This window comes from Formica exsecta, unplaced genomic scaffold (assembly GCF_003651465.1).
Source record: "Formica exsecta isolate Colony F162 unplaced genomic scaffold, ASM365146v1 scaffold98, whole genome shotgun sequence".
NCBI classification, from domain to species: Eukaryota; Metazoa; Arthropoda; class Insecta; order Hymenoptera; family Formicidae; genus Formica; species Formica exsecta.
The window spans coordinates 272,212-289,756 of record NW_021853741.1 but is presented as its reverse complement, the minus strand read 5'-3'; the positions used below and the strand labels follow the sequence as shown (position 1 = coordinate 289,756).

Sequence of the window (17,545 nt, the reverse complement as noted above, 5' to 3'; positions counted from 1 at the left end):
GGGGGGGGGGGGGGGGGGGGGGAGGACTGAATGGCAAAAGGTCACGATACGTTACTCGTGATATTCGTGAAGTGAATTGACCGTCGTAAGTGATGCCAGTGCAAATTCAAAGTTAAGAATTCAGGACGATCCTCTTCGACGCGAGAAAAAAAAAAGTATTACGTAAGCGCGCGATTTACATTAATCGTTCTTCGACTTATTATCACGATGATTTAATTCTAATGTTTTCGTGATGACGACGAAGGTCGGTGTACTATGGAAATAGCGAACGTAGCCTTGACCGCCTCGTTGAATGTCGCGTAATAGATTTTACATTGCACCGCAAGGAAATGATAATCCTAGAGATATTAACGGTACGAGAGAGAGATGCAAGAGCTGCAGCACTGGTATAAGTTAACTCGCTTGACATAGGCAAGCGAGGACATTTATTTCTCCAAGTTGCAATTCGTTTGTCACAGACATAGGCAATAAATTTTTGTTACAAGAAGCTCTTTTGAGCAGTCAGCGTGATGAAAATATTGCAAGAAGAGTTTAGAATTTCAGGAAATATTAAATATTCATTATAAGTATGATCTTTCTTTACTGATACTTTCATGCTTTATGTTAATGATATATATAATATATATTAAATAATATATATTAAAACACTCATATGTGACATTTCTAATAGACACGTGTATTTTGTTAGCAGAAGTACTCAGTAAAATGTAATTTTGATAATTTAATAAATTTTTTGAAACAATGAAAAAGAGAGAGAGACAGAGAGAGAGAGAGAGAGAGAGAGAGAGAATAAAAAGATACTACACATAATGTAGTAATCGCGTGAGCATATTATAAAATATTCATTAGAATAATAGATTTTAAATATCTTTATTTTTGGAAAGCGGAAGAGAGAGAGAGAGAGAGAGAGAAGGAGAGGAAGAGCAAAAGGGGACAGAAGAAGAAGAGGTAGAGAGAGAAAAAAGAGAGAAAAACCTTACGTGATTGGTTGGCTAATAGATGAAATTATTCCTAATCTATTCCTCATGAATATTATATTTAGCTAATCGTAAAAAATGCACGAATATTTAACATAAAGTATCGCGAATTTCTCGACAACGAATATATCGAACTGGTATTCCTTTATAGTTTTTATTTGCAATAAATATCTGTGTCTGCAGATACGGAAGAAATATGAATCTAATTTTTAATTACTTCTCTTACAATATATTTTTTGTGTATATACTTAGCTATTCTTTTTTATATAAATTTTATTTCCCTGAAAACGATCGTCTCTTCAAAGAATTATTTGGCCGGCCGTCACCGGCCAGTCGACCTGGCCGGCCCGATATTGTTAGTCGTCCGATAGCCGTTCGTTCCGCGGAGAAAAAACGACTGACCCATTTTCTCTTTTTTTTTTTTTCGTCGTTCTTGCCAGCTTGACACCCGGGATATATCCAACGATATTAATTACGAAATTTAGAGAGACGTACCTCGTAAATCTCGTCGACGGATTTACCGGCGGCCGTTGCTCCCCTCAGTTGCCAGTCGCCGATGCCGGTGGTGATGCGAGCCTTTGAATACCCCGAGTGAAGGCTGAGAGATAGAGATTCACTTCTTCTCGACTTGACTATCGTCGTGCGACCAGCGCGCAGCAGCCGGCATCTTCTCTGTCGTCGAGGTCGTCGTCGTCGTCGTCGTCGTCGTCACGAACACCGCCGGTCGCGCCCTTATCGTCGTCGTCGTCGTCGTCGCTCCTGTCACGCGCACACTATACACCAGCAGCACCGGGCACGAGCATGCGGCCATCGCGCGACGGCGGCGCGCAGTCAACGAACCCGCATTTCTTTTCGCCCGAACTTTTGTTTTCCCTTTTTTTTTTTCTTTCCCCTGTTCGCAAAAGAGAGACAGAGAGACAGAGAGAGAGCGAGAGGGAGGGAGAACCTCGCGCGCGCACCGTCTTCGCTTATATCCGCGGATCTCCTCGACACACGCGGTTCCTCGCGCGCGCACGTACACACAGATATATAGGTGTATCCCCCGGTGTGGCCGCTTTACACACCAGGAACAACCGACCCTCCCGGTGTCACTGGCTTCTTCTCTTCTTTTTCCTCTACCTCCACCTCTGCCTTCACCTCCTACTCCTCCTTTTCTCCAACTCCTCCTCCTCCTCCTTCTTATGCCGCTGCTGCTCCTCTTCGGCTACGCGCTGTCGTCTCTATCGCGCGCGCGCGTGTCCGCGCATACTCGCGCACCTGTAAGGTTCTATATATTGCGCGCGAGCGCGCATACGCGACGTCCGGCGTATGGGTGTGTACACACGTGCGTGTGTGTGTATGTGCGCGCGCGTTAGGGCGCCGAGTACACACGGGACGGGGCGCACGCGCGCGTTTCTCCTCGCTTTCGCACGTGCATATACGTGCGTCGGAGCCGAGAGAGGAAAAGGGAGAAAGAAAGAGAGATACCCTTCCTTCTCTCGTTGCTCCCGCGACGGCGGCGGCGCGCAATCGTTCACTGACCCGCTCTCACCGACACAAGCTCTCTCGCACGCGAGCGCACGCACCACCCATGCACACACACAAACACCGCGCGCGCGCACGCGCGCCGATTCGATTTTCCGATACAATCTTTCCCGTCGGGGGAAACAAGAGCAGACTCTCTTGTCGCGCTGTTCGTATAACTTTTGAGATGCCTCTCGTCGTTTGCTTCGTGAGTCTTCGATGCACAGGAAACGAAATAATAAACGACGACGAGAGAGATAACAGTTCGGGTGTCGATTGAGAAAAGAAAAGCGTGTACTTCACCTCGGTCTTTCTTCTTTCTATTTTCAGGCCTCGGAGTTCGTGAGTTCGCGAACAGTATACTTGGATTAGTACGCAGGTAAATGTCTTTTACGTTAGACGACGACACGTCGGGCGCGCACTTGGTCGGGATAATGACAATCGTGCACGTTATTATCACCGCGCGAGGTAGAAGAGGCGGCCGCGCCGTAATAACTCGCACCTGTCGCAAGAGCGTGAAGTTGCCGCTGCAAGTTGGCCAGTCTACTACTAGTTTCTTGCACTCTATGTTCCTTCTCCCGCTCTTTCATAAACATCCCCGTGCTCCGCCGGCTAATTAATTGCATATTAGCCTCTCGGGCAGAATTGTGTGCCGCTTGTCATCGGACTCCTTTAGCAGGACTGTTGAACAAATCGGGACACGAAGCTTTTATCTCGACGTTGTCAACTCGCGCCTATATTCGCGCCTCGCGTGTATTCTTCGCTATCCGTTTATTCGTATACTCTCTTTAATTATTTTTATTTTCGATATATCGCTTTCTCGTCGATCACTTCGCGTTGTTTTTTTGTGATATGAATTTTCATCGATCGCGCCTGCTCCTCGAGATTATTCTCTATGTTCGCTTTCGATTTTCATGCTAGACGGCCTTCGCATCGATCCCGTACCCTCTTAAATCCGACGAGGAGAAACGCCAATTCTTGCCTTAATCTAATCTAATTTCTCACATTCTTGCAAGATGTCCGTTTGATAAAGATAAGACCGCGATTCGCGTCGGCCGGTTGTGTCACGTACATATATATCGCCGTCGTTCCCGATCGTCTCTTACGTTCTCGTTTCGATATCCCGCGGCAAGATTCCGATCTCGCAACGCAACGCGCGCGACAGTCGGACGTAGACTGAAGTCAGACAGTGCGCCGTACTCCATACTCTCATGTATCAGCTATCAGCCCGTACGTATCCCCTCCCTTCTCCCACGCCGCTTTCCCCCACTCCCCTACCACCACACGTGCTGCCGCTCTTTCTCTCGCTCCTTTTGCCACTCTCTCGCGTCGCGGTTATCAGCTCGTGCCAAACTTCAAATCCTCCAAAGGCGCATTTTTACAAAGCGCGTAATCTCGCTAGAAATTTACAGAAAAATCAGAGAAACGCATATCGAGCGAGAAATGATTTCGAAATTCAATATTACACGTAGTCGATGCACTAAATTTATCGTTAGATGTAAAGTCTCTAAGATTTTAAGTTCCAAAACGATGTAAAATTTCTTCTCCTAGGCAAATTTTACCCAATGGCCGGCTTGGAATCAGTTCGAAACGCTCAAAAAAATTTCGGAACGGCCATCGAATAAAATTTTCCTTGGAGAGGACGTTTTGTATTTGTAAATATAACTTAAAATGATCTTTAATAATAGCATGCATCTCTGCAATACGAAAATAAAATCCGAAACGCGAGCAAATTTTGCAATAAAAATTGTATATTTAATATTATTCATGTAATTATATACACAAACTCATTTAAAATAATAAATCCAGATCTTTTAAATAGAAACAGAAACCAAAAAAATGCTAATATAATAACAAAGACACACATATCTTTGTCTGTTTCTAGGCAGATAAAAAAGAGCAGAATACAGTCTTATTACAGTGAAATACAAATAAAAATCATATAAATATTAATCTCTTACTGTGCTACATATTATTGTTTTAACCATTAATTAATTTTTATTTCAAATCTACATTTAATGCAGCTTTTGTTAAATTAAATACATTCAATATTTTTAGAGTTTGCTTTTTAAAAATATTGACGAAAGCTCTCTTAGAGAGAATGCTAACAAAGAATTCTTTTTCGTTAAAGAGAAAAGATAATAATTTACTGGAGTTGTACGAGATTATTCTGCGATATTATTATTGCAGCGGTGGATTAAATAAAGAAAAAAGCGGCGTATATAAAGTTTATAGCACTAATATACGAATTTTGTAGTATCATAAAATAACTTTAGAATTGTGACGCGTTAAATATTTCTTGCAATATATTATTACATACAATATATTATATATTTTAATTGCACAATACAGAATATCGTATGATCGAAATGTATCTTTTTACGCTCATTTCCATCTCCCCTAGATGCAATCGAGTTGTGACAGTACGTTTTACATTCATGAATGACAAAGCGGTACAAAGCAGAGACTAGATATAGTATTTTATTGACGACCGCGTGAAGCATGAACGGGTCAAAAGTTCGCGTCCTGTTGCACTATGGTTGCGCTAAGAATCGTGTACGTGTTGTGTTACATTGTTGTCAGCTTCTCTTCTAAACGATCTTCGTTGATTTAATCTAAATCGTCACTTTATATATCCAAGAGAAAAAGAGTAGTAACTGTTATTTATCTATGTTATTTATGAGTACAAAATCAATATCTAATCGACGTTTATATTTTTCTTGAAATCTGTATTTTCGAGTTAGTATTTCTCGAGCATCAAATATTTTAATATCTATGCATCAAAAGAAAAATAAACACTGCGCGCATTCTACTTGAAATCTCTTTTGATTTTTATAATTATCTATATAATTATAATTTAACTATTTAACATATGATATATATAAATTTTAAAATCTACAAAAAATTATATATATACACTTGGAGAGTATATACTTCTGATTTAATATATATATAACAAAAGTTTTAATTTTTAAAGACATTCAAATATTAACGCTCTAATGACTGATCAATCTTATGTGCCTATTCTTAAACACATTATTATTAATATTGCTTAAACCTCGAATACTTCCGAGTGGTAGAAATAGTTTTTATTGTTACAATATCTTATAAAACAAAAATTTTTCCGACTTCTGCATCCAAAAGATTATTTCGATTGTATGAACAGGAAATATCAAAAAAAAAAAAAGAATATTGATCAAATATATTAATTACAAACATTCTTCAATTTTTATAAATATTAAACAGATTGAATATCATATTTAATATAAGATTTAACAGAATTTCTTCATTTAGTTATTAGATAACTTTTTAATAATATCTAATTATTGTATATCATCAAATATAACATTACATGTTTAGTATTTATATTTATCTTTTCTAGTATAATACATATTATATTTGTGTACGATAACAATAAAAAATATTCCGCAAAACCAATGAAAAAAAAAACTGTTTTAAAATAATGTAAAATTTTTAATAATTTATCTTTTTTATATTTCTGGACAATATATATGGAAATAACTATACATAACACATATTGATAGTTAAATAAATTAATGTATACAATATAAATATCAATCGGAACTACAATAAGTAAAATCTTCGTCACCTTCTTGATCCTTTTGAGATATTAATTCAATGATCGCACTATAACATAATAAATACACATAAATTTAAATGATAATTGTTAATGCTTATTTGCACGAAATAAAGTAAATATGCAGATTTACTTTAATATTTGTCCTTCACATGTTGACCAAAGTACTGTTGCTGGATGCGTAATCTTATATTCAAATAAAGAATTCAGGGCGCGTTGAAGTTCCTGAGAAATTATGAATTATATTAAAATTTTCTTTTTCTAAAAAAATGTATATCTACATACCTGTATCATTTCCACAGTTTGTGGTTCACAAATAATATTTTCAGAAAAATTAAAATTACTAATTACGCATTTTCCCTTTTCTCGTCCTGAAATATAGGTGGTTACTATCAAATATGCATGATTAATATATTAATGATTAATATCCAAATAAAGATGAGCATACTTATCAACATATTTGGTCCAGTAAATAATAAAATTGGAACACTTATACAAGTAGTATCATGTAAATATATAGCAGTAGAACGTTTCTTTGTAAAATATGTCAAATATGGACTAGAAAAGTTGGAAGCTTTGCAATTTACGCTCGACGGATGCGTACGTACACTTCCATCTTCTGGTGTCCAGCCAACTATTCCATTTTTAGTAATTTTCCTAAAAATACAAATACAATTCCTTTATAGAAACGTATCTACATTAAGAGCTTAATAAGTTAATATTTTGTTGTATATAACTTCAATAAAATGAGTGGTTGTAATTAGAATCATACATAGTAATGCAAATTATCAGATTGTTTTAAACGGATCAAGAGTTGAAACAACTCTGTACCTTATAACAGCAATGTTAGGATATAATCCCGCACAAACAATAGCTTTTATCAATGCTATGTTATTTGAATTTCTATTAGCGTTTCTATCGCCCGGATTATCGTTATCCAAAAATTTCATCTCATATAAATACTGTGCAAATTGAGTTTTCATTTCGGAGAGAAGTTTCAATGTGTTGAAAGAGAGAAAGTATTCTCGGCAGAATTGTCCAGCATTTCCTCTTCGGCGCGCAACTTCGAATCTTCTTAGAGCTTCTGCAAGAGCAATATGATCACTGTATTCTCCCATACTGAGTTCTAACTTTTTTTTATTAGCTTCTTCCTCTTTCCCCAATGGACAATAGAAAGCATCTTTAAAGGTGAGACTAGCAGCAATAGCAAATATTGGTTCGACGCAAGAGAACAGTGCCAGGTGATCTTGCTTTTTTATGGAAAAAAAAATGTTTGGTCAATTTTTATTATTGCAATTTGTTGCCAGAGTTAGAAACTGATAAAATTCTGTTTATAACTTTTTTATGTCAGATTATTGTAAGTGCCTTAAAAATCGTGGCGACCGTTACGAAGACCACCCTGTATATAACAAGAGTAGTTTTTGTAACAAAAATAAAAACAAAAATAAAATTACCTGTTCTAGGATCAAGCGGCAGGTGTGCCAAATGATAACCCAAAGGAGTCAAATGCTCTTCTTTGTCTAGAGCATTAAGTGTTCTAAGTAAATTCAGAGACAAATCAATGGCTTTTAAATCTGGCGGATCCATGACGCTAGCTAGGAACTCTTTGGCTTTTCCTAATTGCAGGATTTTTATTTGCAAAATCACCTCTTCTAAGCGTGTTCTCAACATCTCTGGCAATGGATATTGATCAAATGTCATTTCTCGAACTTTGCAATACAAGTGATAACATTCCCCACTTTTAACCCTATGAAGAGCACATATGTTTAGTTTTACAAATAAGGAAATTTGATAAAATACATATAATTTTTGTTCGAACTTAAAACTAAAGATAAAAAAATAAAATATCGTACCTGCCGGCCCTACCGCGTCTTTGTTTGGCATTAGCTAAAGATACCCATTCAGGCTCTAAAGTCTGAATGTTATTTTTTACATCGAATCTTCCAAGCTTTGTTTTCCCACAATCTATTACGTACACTACATCTTCTATAGTTATTGATGTCTCAGCGATGGAAGTTGCAATGATTATTTTACGAATATCATCAGGCGGTTCTTTGAATATAAGTTTCTGATCAATCGTCGGCATGCGTGAATGAAGAGGATAGATAATGTATTTGTCTATAAGGAAAGGAAAATTCTTACATTATATACATACATACAAAGTATATATGCATTACTTTCATATTGTATATACTGTAATCTTCAATTAAAATATTACATTTGATTATTGCACTGTTTAAAATGTATATTAGATAGTATCAAACTGTGTGTACATAGCTAAAAATCGGATAGTGACATAATTAATTATTAAAGTAGAAAAATCTAATTCAATTTCAAAAATCAGTTAAATCTATAATTTGATCGATTAAGTATTAAATCAAAGCAGCTTAATCCGAGAATTCAATATACATCATAATATATATGTAAAACAGATGCTAAATGTATTTAGTGTTAGATTACATAATATAAATACTTACTGGGTGGATAACATCCAGAATCTAACATCATTCTATTTAATTGTGATATATCCATCATGCCAGGTAGAAAAATAAGAATAGCTCCAGGACCTTTTGTATTACAGATATACCTAACTAACTTTTCTATAAGTTCCAATGAAAGATTTTCACTATTTGGATTCCGTAATTGTTTAAAAACATGTTCTCCATATTTCATCTAATTACATATAAACCACACATTAACATATAAATAATTTTAATTATTATCACAGTTTTGAATCATTTCTGATATCTATATATTCAAAATATATATTCTGTTTTAAACACACACACACACACACACACACACAAAAGTAGAACAAAATATTATTCATATATTTACCTCAGTTCTAAGTTGTCTAATGTAAGGTTGTATTATATCTAAAAATTCGTCTTTCTTATGTTGTTGCTCTTTATATCTTTTAAGATATCTTCTGTAATCTGTAGGTTCTAATGCTTCGGGAAATTTAAATCTACAAATTGAAGAAATATTTCATATTATGTACATTTTTAAAAATTCTCTAATATATATGTTTCCAAAAATTATATAATTAAAAATTTAATAGACTATTATCGCAAAAATCTTTATTACAAACATGTTAGATAATGTTACATCAATAATACCTACTGCGTAAGTGACAAAACATCCTCCAGATAAAATTCTTGAACTGGATAAGTGAATCCTGGTATATGTATCATTGGACATTCATTATAATATTTCGAAAAACGTTCAGAATTTAATGTTGCACTCATCAAGAGAATTTTTAAATCTGTTCTCTGAAAGAAATACATTTTTCTTAATTTTTATTAAATATTTCTAATATTTGTATATAGTAGTATTCACGCAATTCATGCTACATTTGTGCTTATATGTGGAGAATCTTTTCATAGTTCGATAATATTTGAATGAATTTATATAGAATAAAATAAGATATTATCTTCTTCACAAATTATATAATATTAAATAATTTTAGAAAAGTTACAAGAATTGTATATCTAAAATTTTTGAATAAAATAACTACAATGTAGGACACAATAAAATGCAATCCAAGTATAAGTCCACATTAACATTATGTAATAGCGATATAAAGATACTCAAACTTACTTTTGGAATAATTTTTTTTAATAATGTAATAATGAAATCACTTTCCGTGGTACGTTCATGAATTTCATCTAATATCACGTGAGAAAAGTCTTTTAATGCTGGATCAGTCTTCATAATCTGTAGTAATATACCAGTTGTGCAAAACAATATACTTCCTTGCTCCCGCGTTGGAATTCTATAGATAAAAAAAAGTCAATATATATGACTTAGAAAGGAAGCTTATATTTCTTCTTTTAATATAAATATAACATATAGTATACACTTTTGTGTCTCAAATAAATATACTTTTCGAGTCGTATCTGATAGCCCACGGATTTCCCAAGCCTTTCCGCTCTTTCCGCAGCTACACGTTCAGCAATGGAAATAGCTGAAATCCTCCTAGGCTGCGTGCAAACTATTCGAGTAATACTACCGTTTCCAGCTTCTAATTGATCATCCAATATAAATTGCGCTACCTGTGTGGTTTTGCCACATCCTAAAATTTTGTTCAAAGAACAACCATTATTGATAATTTAATTATTAATCAGAATAGAAAATTTAAGCAAGTGAAAGTTTACTAGCAAATGTATAATGTTTGAAAATCAAAAGTTCTTTTATTTTTAGTTCCACACTGCACTCATTCAAATGCAGATAAAAATTCACAAAAATATTTTATTTTACATTAGCAAATAACTTTTGTAACTTACCAGTTTCTCCACTAATGACAACAACTTGATTATCTTTAATCAATTGTAATATTTCTGATTTCTTACGATACGCTGGTAACTTTAATCGAAATTTTAACATATTCTGGTAATCATTTTGAATTTGTTTATCTTTATATTCATTTAGTAATATTCTGTCCACATCACTATTTCTCTGCAATTTTGATTCCATACTAATAGCCTTGGCAAGATTGTGTTCTATATCACCATTTATAATTTCTAAAAACTTTCTTTTAAATTGGGAATCATGAATATGATGATACTTGTCATCGTCATCATATTCAGAGTTAGACCTTTCGTCAAAAATTAAACTGCGAAAGCTCTTAGAATTATTTAAAATAGTTTTAATTCTTTCTTCTACATGAGGTAATAATCTGAAAACTGGAGACTTCTTCTTTTTTTTCTCTCTGTTTAAGTTTCTATAAAATAGTCCTATTTCCTTTCCTTTAAGTCCAGGAGGAGGTCTTCGTGATTGTGAGTAAGATCCTCCATGTCCAGATGCAGATGACTGCATTTGTTGTTCTAAAAAAATTTATAAACTACGTTTCAGAAATAAGAAGAATAGGTACTTTGTTAACTAACATAATAATCAGATGAAGAATATCAATCAAAGTTATAGTTGCTATCAGGAAAATATCTTTTACAATATCAAGACATTATTTAATTTCACAAAAATAAATAGTTCTCTTTGAGAAATAAGATATTTATTAACGGCATATACGTAATCTAATAAGCTATTTGATAAAGATTCAATTAAAATCATTTATATAAAAATGACTCAGATCATTCGAGTCATTTATATTTATATACAGGGTGATTCAGAAATACACCGACAAACTTGGGTGATGAGTTCTTCACATAAAAAAAAGAAAAAAATGTCATATGAACATATGTCCGGGAGTGAATAAATATCTTGCCATTGTTAAGCACTCACATGTAATAGAATTGTACAAGTCGAATGTACAAAGCAAACTAACTACGAATATAAACAAATTTCTTCGTTATGATCTTTAATGTATTTACATCGACAGATAGAGTTGTCAACAAGTGAATCGACAAGTTGTTAGATTGTATCTTGAAATTTAAATGTTGAATATAATCTTTCGATTATAACTCATAAACCAGGCATTCCCGGACATATGTTCATATGACATTTTTTTCTTGTTTTTATGTGAAGAACTCATCACCCAAGTTTGTCGGTGTATTTCTGAATCACCCTGTATATATATATCCATAAAAACTGATATTTCGCGCTGTTTTATTCCATACATATTATTTCTTCAAAAACATGTATCCATGTATATTAAAAATTAAAAAAGAAATATATCTAAAGCACATTCATGTAAACAAAAATAAACAAAACTTACAAAAATGATATTCATTAAGATAGCAATTTTATACCTTCTCTATTGCGTCGTGCAAAGGAATTTGACATTCCTCTGGAACCGTATCGGCGCGACATTTTTGCGAGTATAAAAATCTGGTCGATTATGATATATCTGATTAATTATATATTTTTTTCACGTATTATCGATTCACATTTGTTCACATTTGTTCTATGATGATAATAATAATTCTGGATAATTCAATGCTATTGGTTATAGATAACACACGATATAATACCAGCGAGAAGCCTGAGAGCGGCCATGCCGGCTTTTTTTCTATACACCGTGCAGCAGCGCCATTACATCCATTTTTAGGAATTGAAAACACACATAGCCAATTCACTTTTCAACCGCTGGTATTATATCGGTAAAGTCATCATTTGATTCAAGTTCGTACTATATAGAGCTCAATGATATGATATATACTTGTGTGATGAAAGATAATACACGTGGTTAGTTCTGTTATACATCAAAGTTTGAAAAAAAAATGCCGGCCAAAATAAAAAACAGAGTACTTACATATGAAGGTAGCAATTACCTCAGATATCGTTTACTTCTATCCACATTATCTGGGAAACCAGTAAGAATTACAAATATTAGAACGAAAGATGTTGATCCTGGTCTTAAAGGTTAGTAATTATCAAATGTATAAAAATTAATAGTCTCTCTTTCTATCTTTTATTGATTATATTTTTATATAATTAAAATTGTAAGTAAATAACTGAAATATAAAAATTATATTCTAACATTGTGTTAATTATTCTGTACAATTATTTGTGTAGTGTAATATATAATTAATCTTTTTTTTCTAACTCTGAAAACTTGAATGAGAAAATATCACAAAAATATAATAAAATTTAAACAATAATATTTGCTTATAACAAATTTTATTAAATAACGATATTTTATTGTACAGCACGAATTTTGTTTTATTAACTGATAAATTTATATATAGAATTTTAATATTGTTTTTATTGATATTTACTGTTTATGTTAATTATATATATATATACTTGTTAAATAATTATGCTACTTGTTTATGACAGAATATGAAATTAGTTTTATTCGTCTGTTGGACAAGATTACTAATGGTACAAAAATTGAAGTAAATGAAACTGGTACCGATATATATTACAGTCCTGGTTTATTAAATGGTGGTGAATTGGAGCATGACTGTAGCTTACAAAGAGGTATTGGATATTACTTGGAAGGAATTATAATACTTGCTCCATTTTGTAAAAATTGTATTAATTTAAAGCTGAGAGGAGTGACTGATAACACTATAGGTATTATAAAATATATATTATGAGTTTACACTTGTATTATTAAAACAAAGAAAGTAATTAATATGATTTTTATTACTACAAGATCCATCAGTAGACAGAATACAGACCGCTGGTATACCAATACTGAAAAAATTTCTAGCAGGGGATAATGAAGTTGTATTAACCATTCGTAAGAGAGGAGTAGCACCTTTAGGAGGTGGAGAAATACACTTTAAATGCCCCATTAGTCGTAATCTTAAAACAATTCAGGTACTCTTTTATCTTTGTGCATTGTATAGTTTTGCAATAATATTACACTGTGCTTCCTTTTTTTTTTTTACACTTGTATTATATATATAGATGGAAGACAGTGGAATGGTGAAACGTGTTAGGGGTACTGCATGTAGCATAAGAGTTTCTCCAGCAATTGCTAATCGTATTGTTGAATCGGCGAAAAGTGTTCTCCTCAAGTTTCTACCAGATGTATATATTTATATAGATCATTGTAGAGGATCAACTAGTGGAAAGTCCCCAGGTATAGAGATAATATGTATTTATATTATTATAACTTATTTTATTTTACTATAGATTTGTCATTTGTAATCTGTTATGTACATTAGGTTTTGGAGTGACATTGACAGCAGATACTACTAAAGAAGTATTTTTTAGTGGACAAGCATTTTCTCCATTAATGACAACAGGTTCATTGCCATGTGTACCTGAAGATCTCGGCAAAGAAGCTGCAATGAAACTTTTAGATGAAATTTATAGGTAAAAAAAATTGTATAGTTTATTTAAATTATTTTTCGTTTAATTTATATTCTTTATTTAAATTATTTTATAATTGTGTAGGAATGGATGTGTAGATTCTCCTTTTCAAAGCATGACTGCTGCATTTATGGCTCTTGGTAAAAAGGATGTTTGTAAAGTTATAATGGGACCATTAACTCCAGTATATATTTAATATATAAATATAATAATGGATTTATATATTTTCGATACAAAATATATGTGAGATTTAAAAATGTCGCATTTTTAATAATTTCATAATACAAAATTTCGCAGATGCACCGATTTACATGGCCATTTATGGAATGATTCAAGTTTCAATTGTTTCCATTTGTTTTGATAAATTAGTGACCATTGTTTCCAATCATAATATGTAATTTTTTTGGGGTGTCTTATTTCATTATAGTTATCCTGATACTTATCAAAAATTTGCAAAAAAGTTTGCAAAAGCATTCGTCTACTTATAAATAAATTACTGCCTTTTCTTTTTTTTGTTACTCCGTGTTTTCTGCCTGCAGCTGCTACTTCTAATGCACTATACATAAAAAAATCTCGGTTTTTTTAAATTATATAAAAATAAATAATATATATATATACTATATATATTACGAATATTTCTGACTTGTTTCTCACAGCACACCATATAATGCTTGTTGGACAGGGATGTAATCTTTGTTGTCCTTTTGTATGCGTAAAAGCAATTTTTGCTTGAAAAATCTTGGGTTTATCCATTTCATTATTAAACCTTTTGTACAACCCACGTTCCATGGCATCCAAAGAAAAAGGACAAGAACCTCCAATCGTGATACTCTTCAACTTTATTGGTGGTATCAACAATGATAGAAGTGATCCTTGCAAACCAAGAATGAGCCACCTAGAAGACATATATTTTCAGTTTATAGATATAATGCACATATTTATAAACATTGTTTACATATTGAACTTACTTTGCCATTTTATCAGAACAAGACAAACTGCTTGTGGGATTTCCTCTACCTGGTTTAATACGCAATGGACCTACGGTATGATAATTTATACCAGGCAAACGAGAATCCTGTGTCTCCTCTCCTTTCACACATTTTGCACCTGTTCTGTATATATCTTTATAATATGATTCTTCGATTATATGTCCATAAGTATCCTCATCGATACGTCTGATCTTATGCATATGCACACCATTATCATAAGTTTCCTGTTTGGGAAATATAGAGCAATCTCCGCAAGGCGTTTGACTTGAAAAAAAGTGAAAAGTTATATTACTTTTTAATTCAATTCTATTTTTGTCATTCCGTGAGAAAACTGCACTCTCAGAATCATACAAAGTCAAATCGATCTGGTCATACAAGTAACGTATAAATGCACGCCTGGCTAGAACTTCTGCATGAGAGTCGCTTAATCGAGAACCTCTATTTTCTTGAGTATTATTAATTAATTCTGATTCTCCTAAGCACTTTGTCCCAGTGGCAAGTGCTACTAGAGATAATGATCCGGCAGAGTTTTCTAAAATTATACCAGATAATACAGTCCATTCATGAGCGCTGGGTTTACCCGTTTTCTTTAAAAAATTATACTTTTCTATACAAAGTTTAGCTACATTGTCCGCTAAATTTTCCATCATTTAGTGTGTGTGTAATTTTACTGAGTTTTCATTCATATTTTCATATATTCTCACAATACCATGTGTTCCATGTATTCCATGAAAATATTTTCATGACTATCAATAAGACCTCAAGCCTACGCTTCAATATACCTCAAATAAATTGCGAATTGGTGATGGGGGGGGGGGGACAAATCTCGCGCATGCGTAAGCTAAAATTATACCAGATAATACAGTCCATTCATGAGCGCTGGGTTTACCCGTTTTCTTTAAAAAATTATACTTTTCTATACAAAGTTTAGCTACATTGTCCGCTAAATTTTCCATCATTTAGTGTGTGTGTAATTTTACTGAGTTTTCATTCATATTTTCATATATTCTCACAATACCATGTGTTCCATGTATTCCATGAAAATATTTTCATGACTATCAATAAAGCCCGTATCAGACTACGTATTGAAGATTGAAATTTGACCAATCAGGATAAAAGGAACTAAAATTTCCTTGTCCTGATTGGTCAAATTTCAATCTCAATGCATAGTCTGATACCGGCTTAAGGCCTCAAGCCTACGCTTCAATATACCTCAAATAAATATTGCGAATTGGTGATGGGGGGGTGGGGACAAATCTCGCGCATGCGTAACGACCGAATTCATATCACTCATCATGCTATTAGCCGCAAGAAGCTGGAATCTATCTCATTTAGATTCCTGCGCAATGATTTCTGCGCAGACGATCGATGCTCGATGCTGCCATGTAATGGCACTTTAAGTCGATCATATGTTCGATGACGTACTCACGCAGGCGCACGAAAATCTCGTCCGAAAAGATTTGTCCCTCCAACCTCCAATTTGTAACACTATTCTACACCTGAATAAAATTGATTTTTTGTAACAAAATGTCAATGATATTTCGGAGAATTTTTAACAAGTTGCAAGGAGCCACCTGTCAAACATTAAGCAAACAATATTGCACGATCATAGAAAATAAAACGAAAACTGAAGATATTACGCCGATTATATCAAAGATACAATATGACGATGAAAATAATATCTATCAAAAACCTCGGCAAGTTTGGTTAGAAAATTTAAATACTGCAGAGGAAAAGAAATTGGGCTTGATCACTTTACATCCACATGTCTATGCGGCTGCACCTCGTATCGATATCATCCACCAGAATGTGAGATGGCAACAATTGTATCGTTGGGTGGTGAGTACAACTATGATTATTTGCATGTATCACAAATAGAAATAGTATTGTTTATATATTTTTTTTATTTATAGTGTTATGCACATACGAAAACGCGCGCTGAAGTCAGAGGTGGCGGTAGAAAACCTTGGCCACAGAAAGGTACAGGGCGAGCTCGTCATGGAAGTATACGTTCACCGCTATGGAGAGGTGGTGGAATAGCACATGGTCCTCGTTCTCCCACAACACATTTTTATATGTTGCCATTTTCTACTCGAGTGGCAGGTCTTACATCAACACTATCCGTGAAACTTGCGCAAGATGACCTACATATAGTTGATGAACTAGAAATTCCAACATCTGAACCTTCTTACATAGAGCAATTAATAGAGAAGAGAAACTGGGGGCCATCGGTTCTGTTTGTAGATAGCTATGATATCATGCCTACAAATATCACACTAGCTACTGATAAAATCAAGCATATTAATTTGATGCCTGTTTATGGTAAGTATATTTAAACAATATCATGTAGGTACACCGCAAAAAATTGTTAGAGATCACTATGATTGTGTGTACTGATTTATTGTCACATTTTATTATATATAAAATTTAATATCAATATTTTTTTATACATATACACAGGTCTAAACGTGTATAGCATGCTGAAACACAACACTCTGGTCCTTACAGAGAAAGCAGCCAGATTGATAGAAGAAAAATTGCTTTATCAATTACATAGAACAGATTTAAAAGAATTACATAAACCATTTGAACTCAATCAAAAATAAAAAGCTGTTTTTAAAAACTTGTGTATTATTGTTTTTACATACATATATAAAATTGCTTTGCATGCATACATTTAAAATAACTATGTATAGCATGATAAAACAATACTTTGGTACTACAGAAAAAGCAGTCAGGTTGATAGAAAAAAACTG

General features: G+C 33.5%; 5 protein-coding genes across 9 annotated transcripts in view; 2 read left to right on the top strand and 3 right to left on the bottom strand.

The window, feature by feature from the left end:
* The window catches only part of LOC115245504 (ABC transporter G family member 22), a 194,570-nt gene extending 190,891 nt beyond the window's left edge, over positions 1-3,679 (bottom strand). Inside the window, exon 1 of the mRNA XM_029823866.1 lies at positions 1,473-3,679. The gene's annotated coding sequence lies outside the window, so the exon portion shown is untranslated. The remainder of the gene's footprint in view (positions 1-1,472) is intronic.
* Positions 3,680-5,547: 1,868 nt separating this feature from the next.
* LOC115245453 (ATP-dependent DNA/RNA helicase DHX36-like) lies at positions 5,548-12,070 on the bottom strand. Of its 2 annotated transcripts, none has more exons than XM_029823768.1 (14): positions 11,784-12,070; positions 10,365-10,904; positions 9,964-10,153; positions 9,679-9,853; positions 9,202-9,350; positions 8,917-9,046; positions 8,556-8,751; positions 7,932-8,196; positions 7,519-7,825; positions 6,910-7,328; positions 6,527-6,735; positions 6,364-6,449; positions 6,212-6,303; positions 5,548-6,128 (listed from the first exon to the last, which is right to left on the bottom strand). In XM_029823768.1, the coding sequence occupies exons 1-14, from the start codon at positions 11,842-11,844 to the stop codon at positions 6,056-6,058; spliced, it is 2,892 nt and encodes a 963-aa protein (XP_029679628.1). In that variant the 5' UTR covers positions 11,845-12,070; the 3' UTR covers positions 5,548-6,055. The 2 variants fall into 2 exon arrangements, with proteins under 2 accessions (XP_029679628.1, XP_029679627.1); XM_029823767.1 differs by having other exon boundaries at positions 6,910-7,162; positions 7,533-7,825.
* A 39-nt stretch (positions 12,071-12,109) lies between these two features.
* LOC115245455 (RNA 3'-terminal phosphate cyclase-like protein) lies at positions 12,110-13,996 on the top strand (the record flags this gene model as incomplete). Its single annotated transcript, XM_029823773.1, is given in 6 exon segments — positions 12,110-12,396; positions 12,814-13,053; positions 13,136-13,302; positions 13,393-13,567; positions 13,653-13,803; positions 13,885-13,996. Coding segments are annotated over 6 exon segments (987 nt in total), but the record flags the coding sequence as incomplete, so codon positions are not given.
* Positions 13,986-15,851, bottom strand: LOC115245454 (tRNA-specific adenosine deaminase 1). 4 transcript variants are annotated; one of them, XM_029823770.1, is made up of 4 exons: positions 15,643-15,851; positions 14,769-15,333; positions 14,444-14,695; positions 13,986-14,356 (listed from the first exon to the last, which is right to left on the bottom strand). In XM_029823770.1, the coding sequence occupies exons 1-4, from the start codon at positions 15,746-15,748 to the stop codon at positions 14,077-14,079; spliced, it is 1,203 nt and encodes a 400-aa protein (XP_029679630.1). In that variant the 5' UTR covers positions 15,749-15,851; the 3' UTR covers positions 13,986-14,076. The 4 variants fall into 4 exon arrangements, with proteins under 4 accessions (XP_029679630.1, XP_029679632.1, XP_029679629.1 ...); XM_029823772.1 differs by lacking the exon at positions 15,643-15,851 and having other exon boundaries at positions 14,769-15,053; positions 15,141-15,577; XM_029823769.1 differs by lacking the exon at positions 15,643-15,851 and having other exon boundaries at positions 14,769-15,577.
* Positions 15,852-16,067: 216 nt separating this feature from the next.
* On the top strand, positions 16,068-17,412 carry LOC115245457 (39S ribosomal protein L4, mitochondrial). Its single transcript, XM_029823776.1, has 3 exons — positions 16,068-16,628; positions 16,703-17,111; positions 17,250-17,412. The coding sequence occupies exons 1-3, from the start codon at positions 16,317-16,319 to the stop codon at positions 17,393-17,395; spliced, it is 867 nt and encodes a 288-aa protein (XP_029679636.1). The 5' UTR covers positions 16,068-16,316; the 3' UTR covers positions 17,396-17,412.
* The last annotated feature ends 133 nt before the right edge of the window (positions 17,413-17,545 follow it).

What these genes read in the sequence shown, in the direction of transcription:
- LOC115245453 (XM_029823768.1), bottom strand. Translation starts at nt 11,844, where the DNA reads ATGTCGCGCCGATACGGTTCCAGAGGAATGTCAAATTCCTTTGCACGA. An exon ending in TGTCATTAGTGGAGAAACTG is followed by an intron (nt 10,154 to 10,364) that starts GTAAGTTACAAA and finishes ACAAAATTTTAG; the next exon opens with GATGTGGCAAAACCACACAG. An exon ending in TGGACCAAATATGTTGATAA is followed by an intron (nt 6,450 to 6,526) that starts GTATGCTCATCT and finishes CCTATATTTCAG; the next exon opens with GACGAGAAAAGGGAAAATGC.
- LOC115245454 (XM_029823770.1), bottom strand. Translation starts at nt 15,748, where the DNA reads ATGATGGAAAATTTAGCGGACAATGTAGCTAAACTTTGTATAGAAAAG. An exon ending in TGTTCTGATAAAATGGCAAA is followed by an intron (nt 14,696 to 14,768) that starts GTAAGTTCAATA and finishes TATGTCTTCTAG; the next exon opens with GTGGCTCATTCTTGGTTTGC. An exon ending in TGGTGTGCTGTGAGAAACAA is followed by an intron (nt 14,357 to 14,443) that starts GTCAGAAATATT and finishes TTTTATGTATAG; the next exon opens with TGCATTAGAAGTAGCAGCTG.
- LOC115245457 (XM_029823776.1), top strand. Translation starts at nt 16,317, where the DNA reads ATGTCAATGATATTTCGGAGAATTTTTAACAAGTTGCAAGGAGCCACC. An exon ending in AACAATTGTATCGTTGGGTG is followed by an intron (nt 16,629 to 16,702) that starts GTGAGTACAACT and finishes TTTTATTTATAG; the next exon opens with TGTTATGCACATACGAAAAC. An exon ending in TAATTTGATGCCTGTTTATG is followed by an intron (nt 17,112 to 17,249) that starts GTAAGTATATTT and finishes ACATATACACAG; the next exon opens with GTCTAAACGTGTATAGCATG.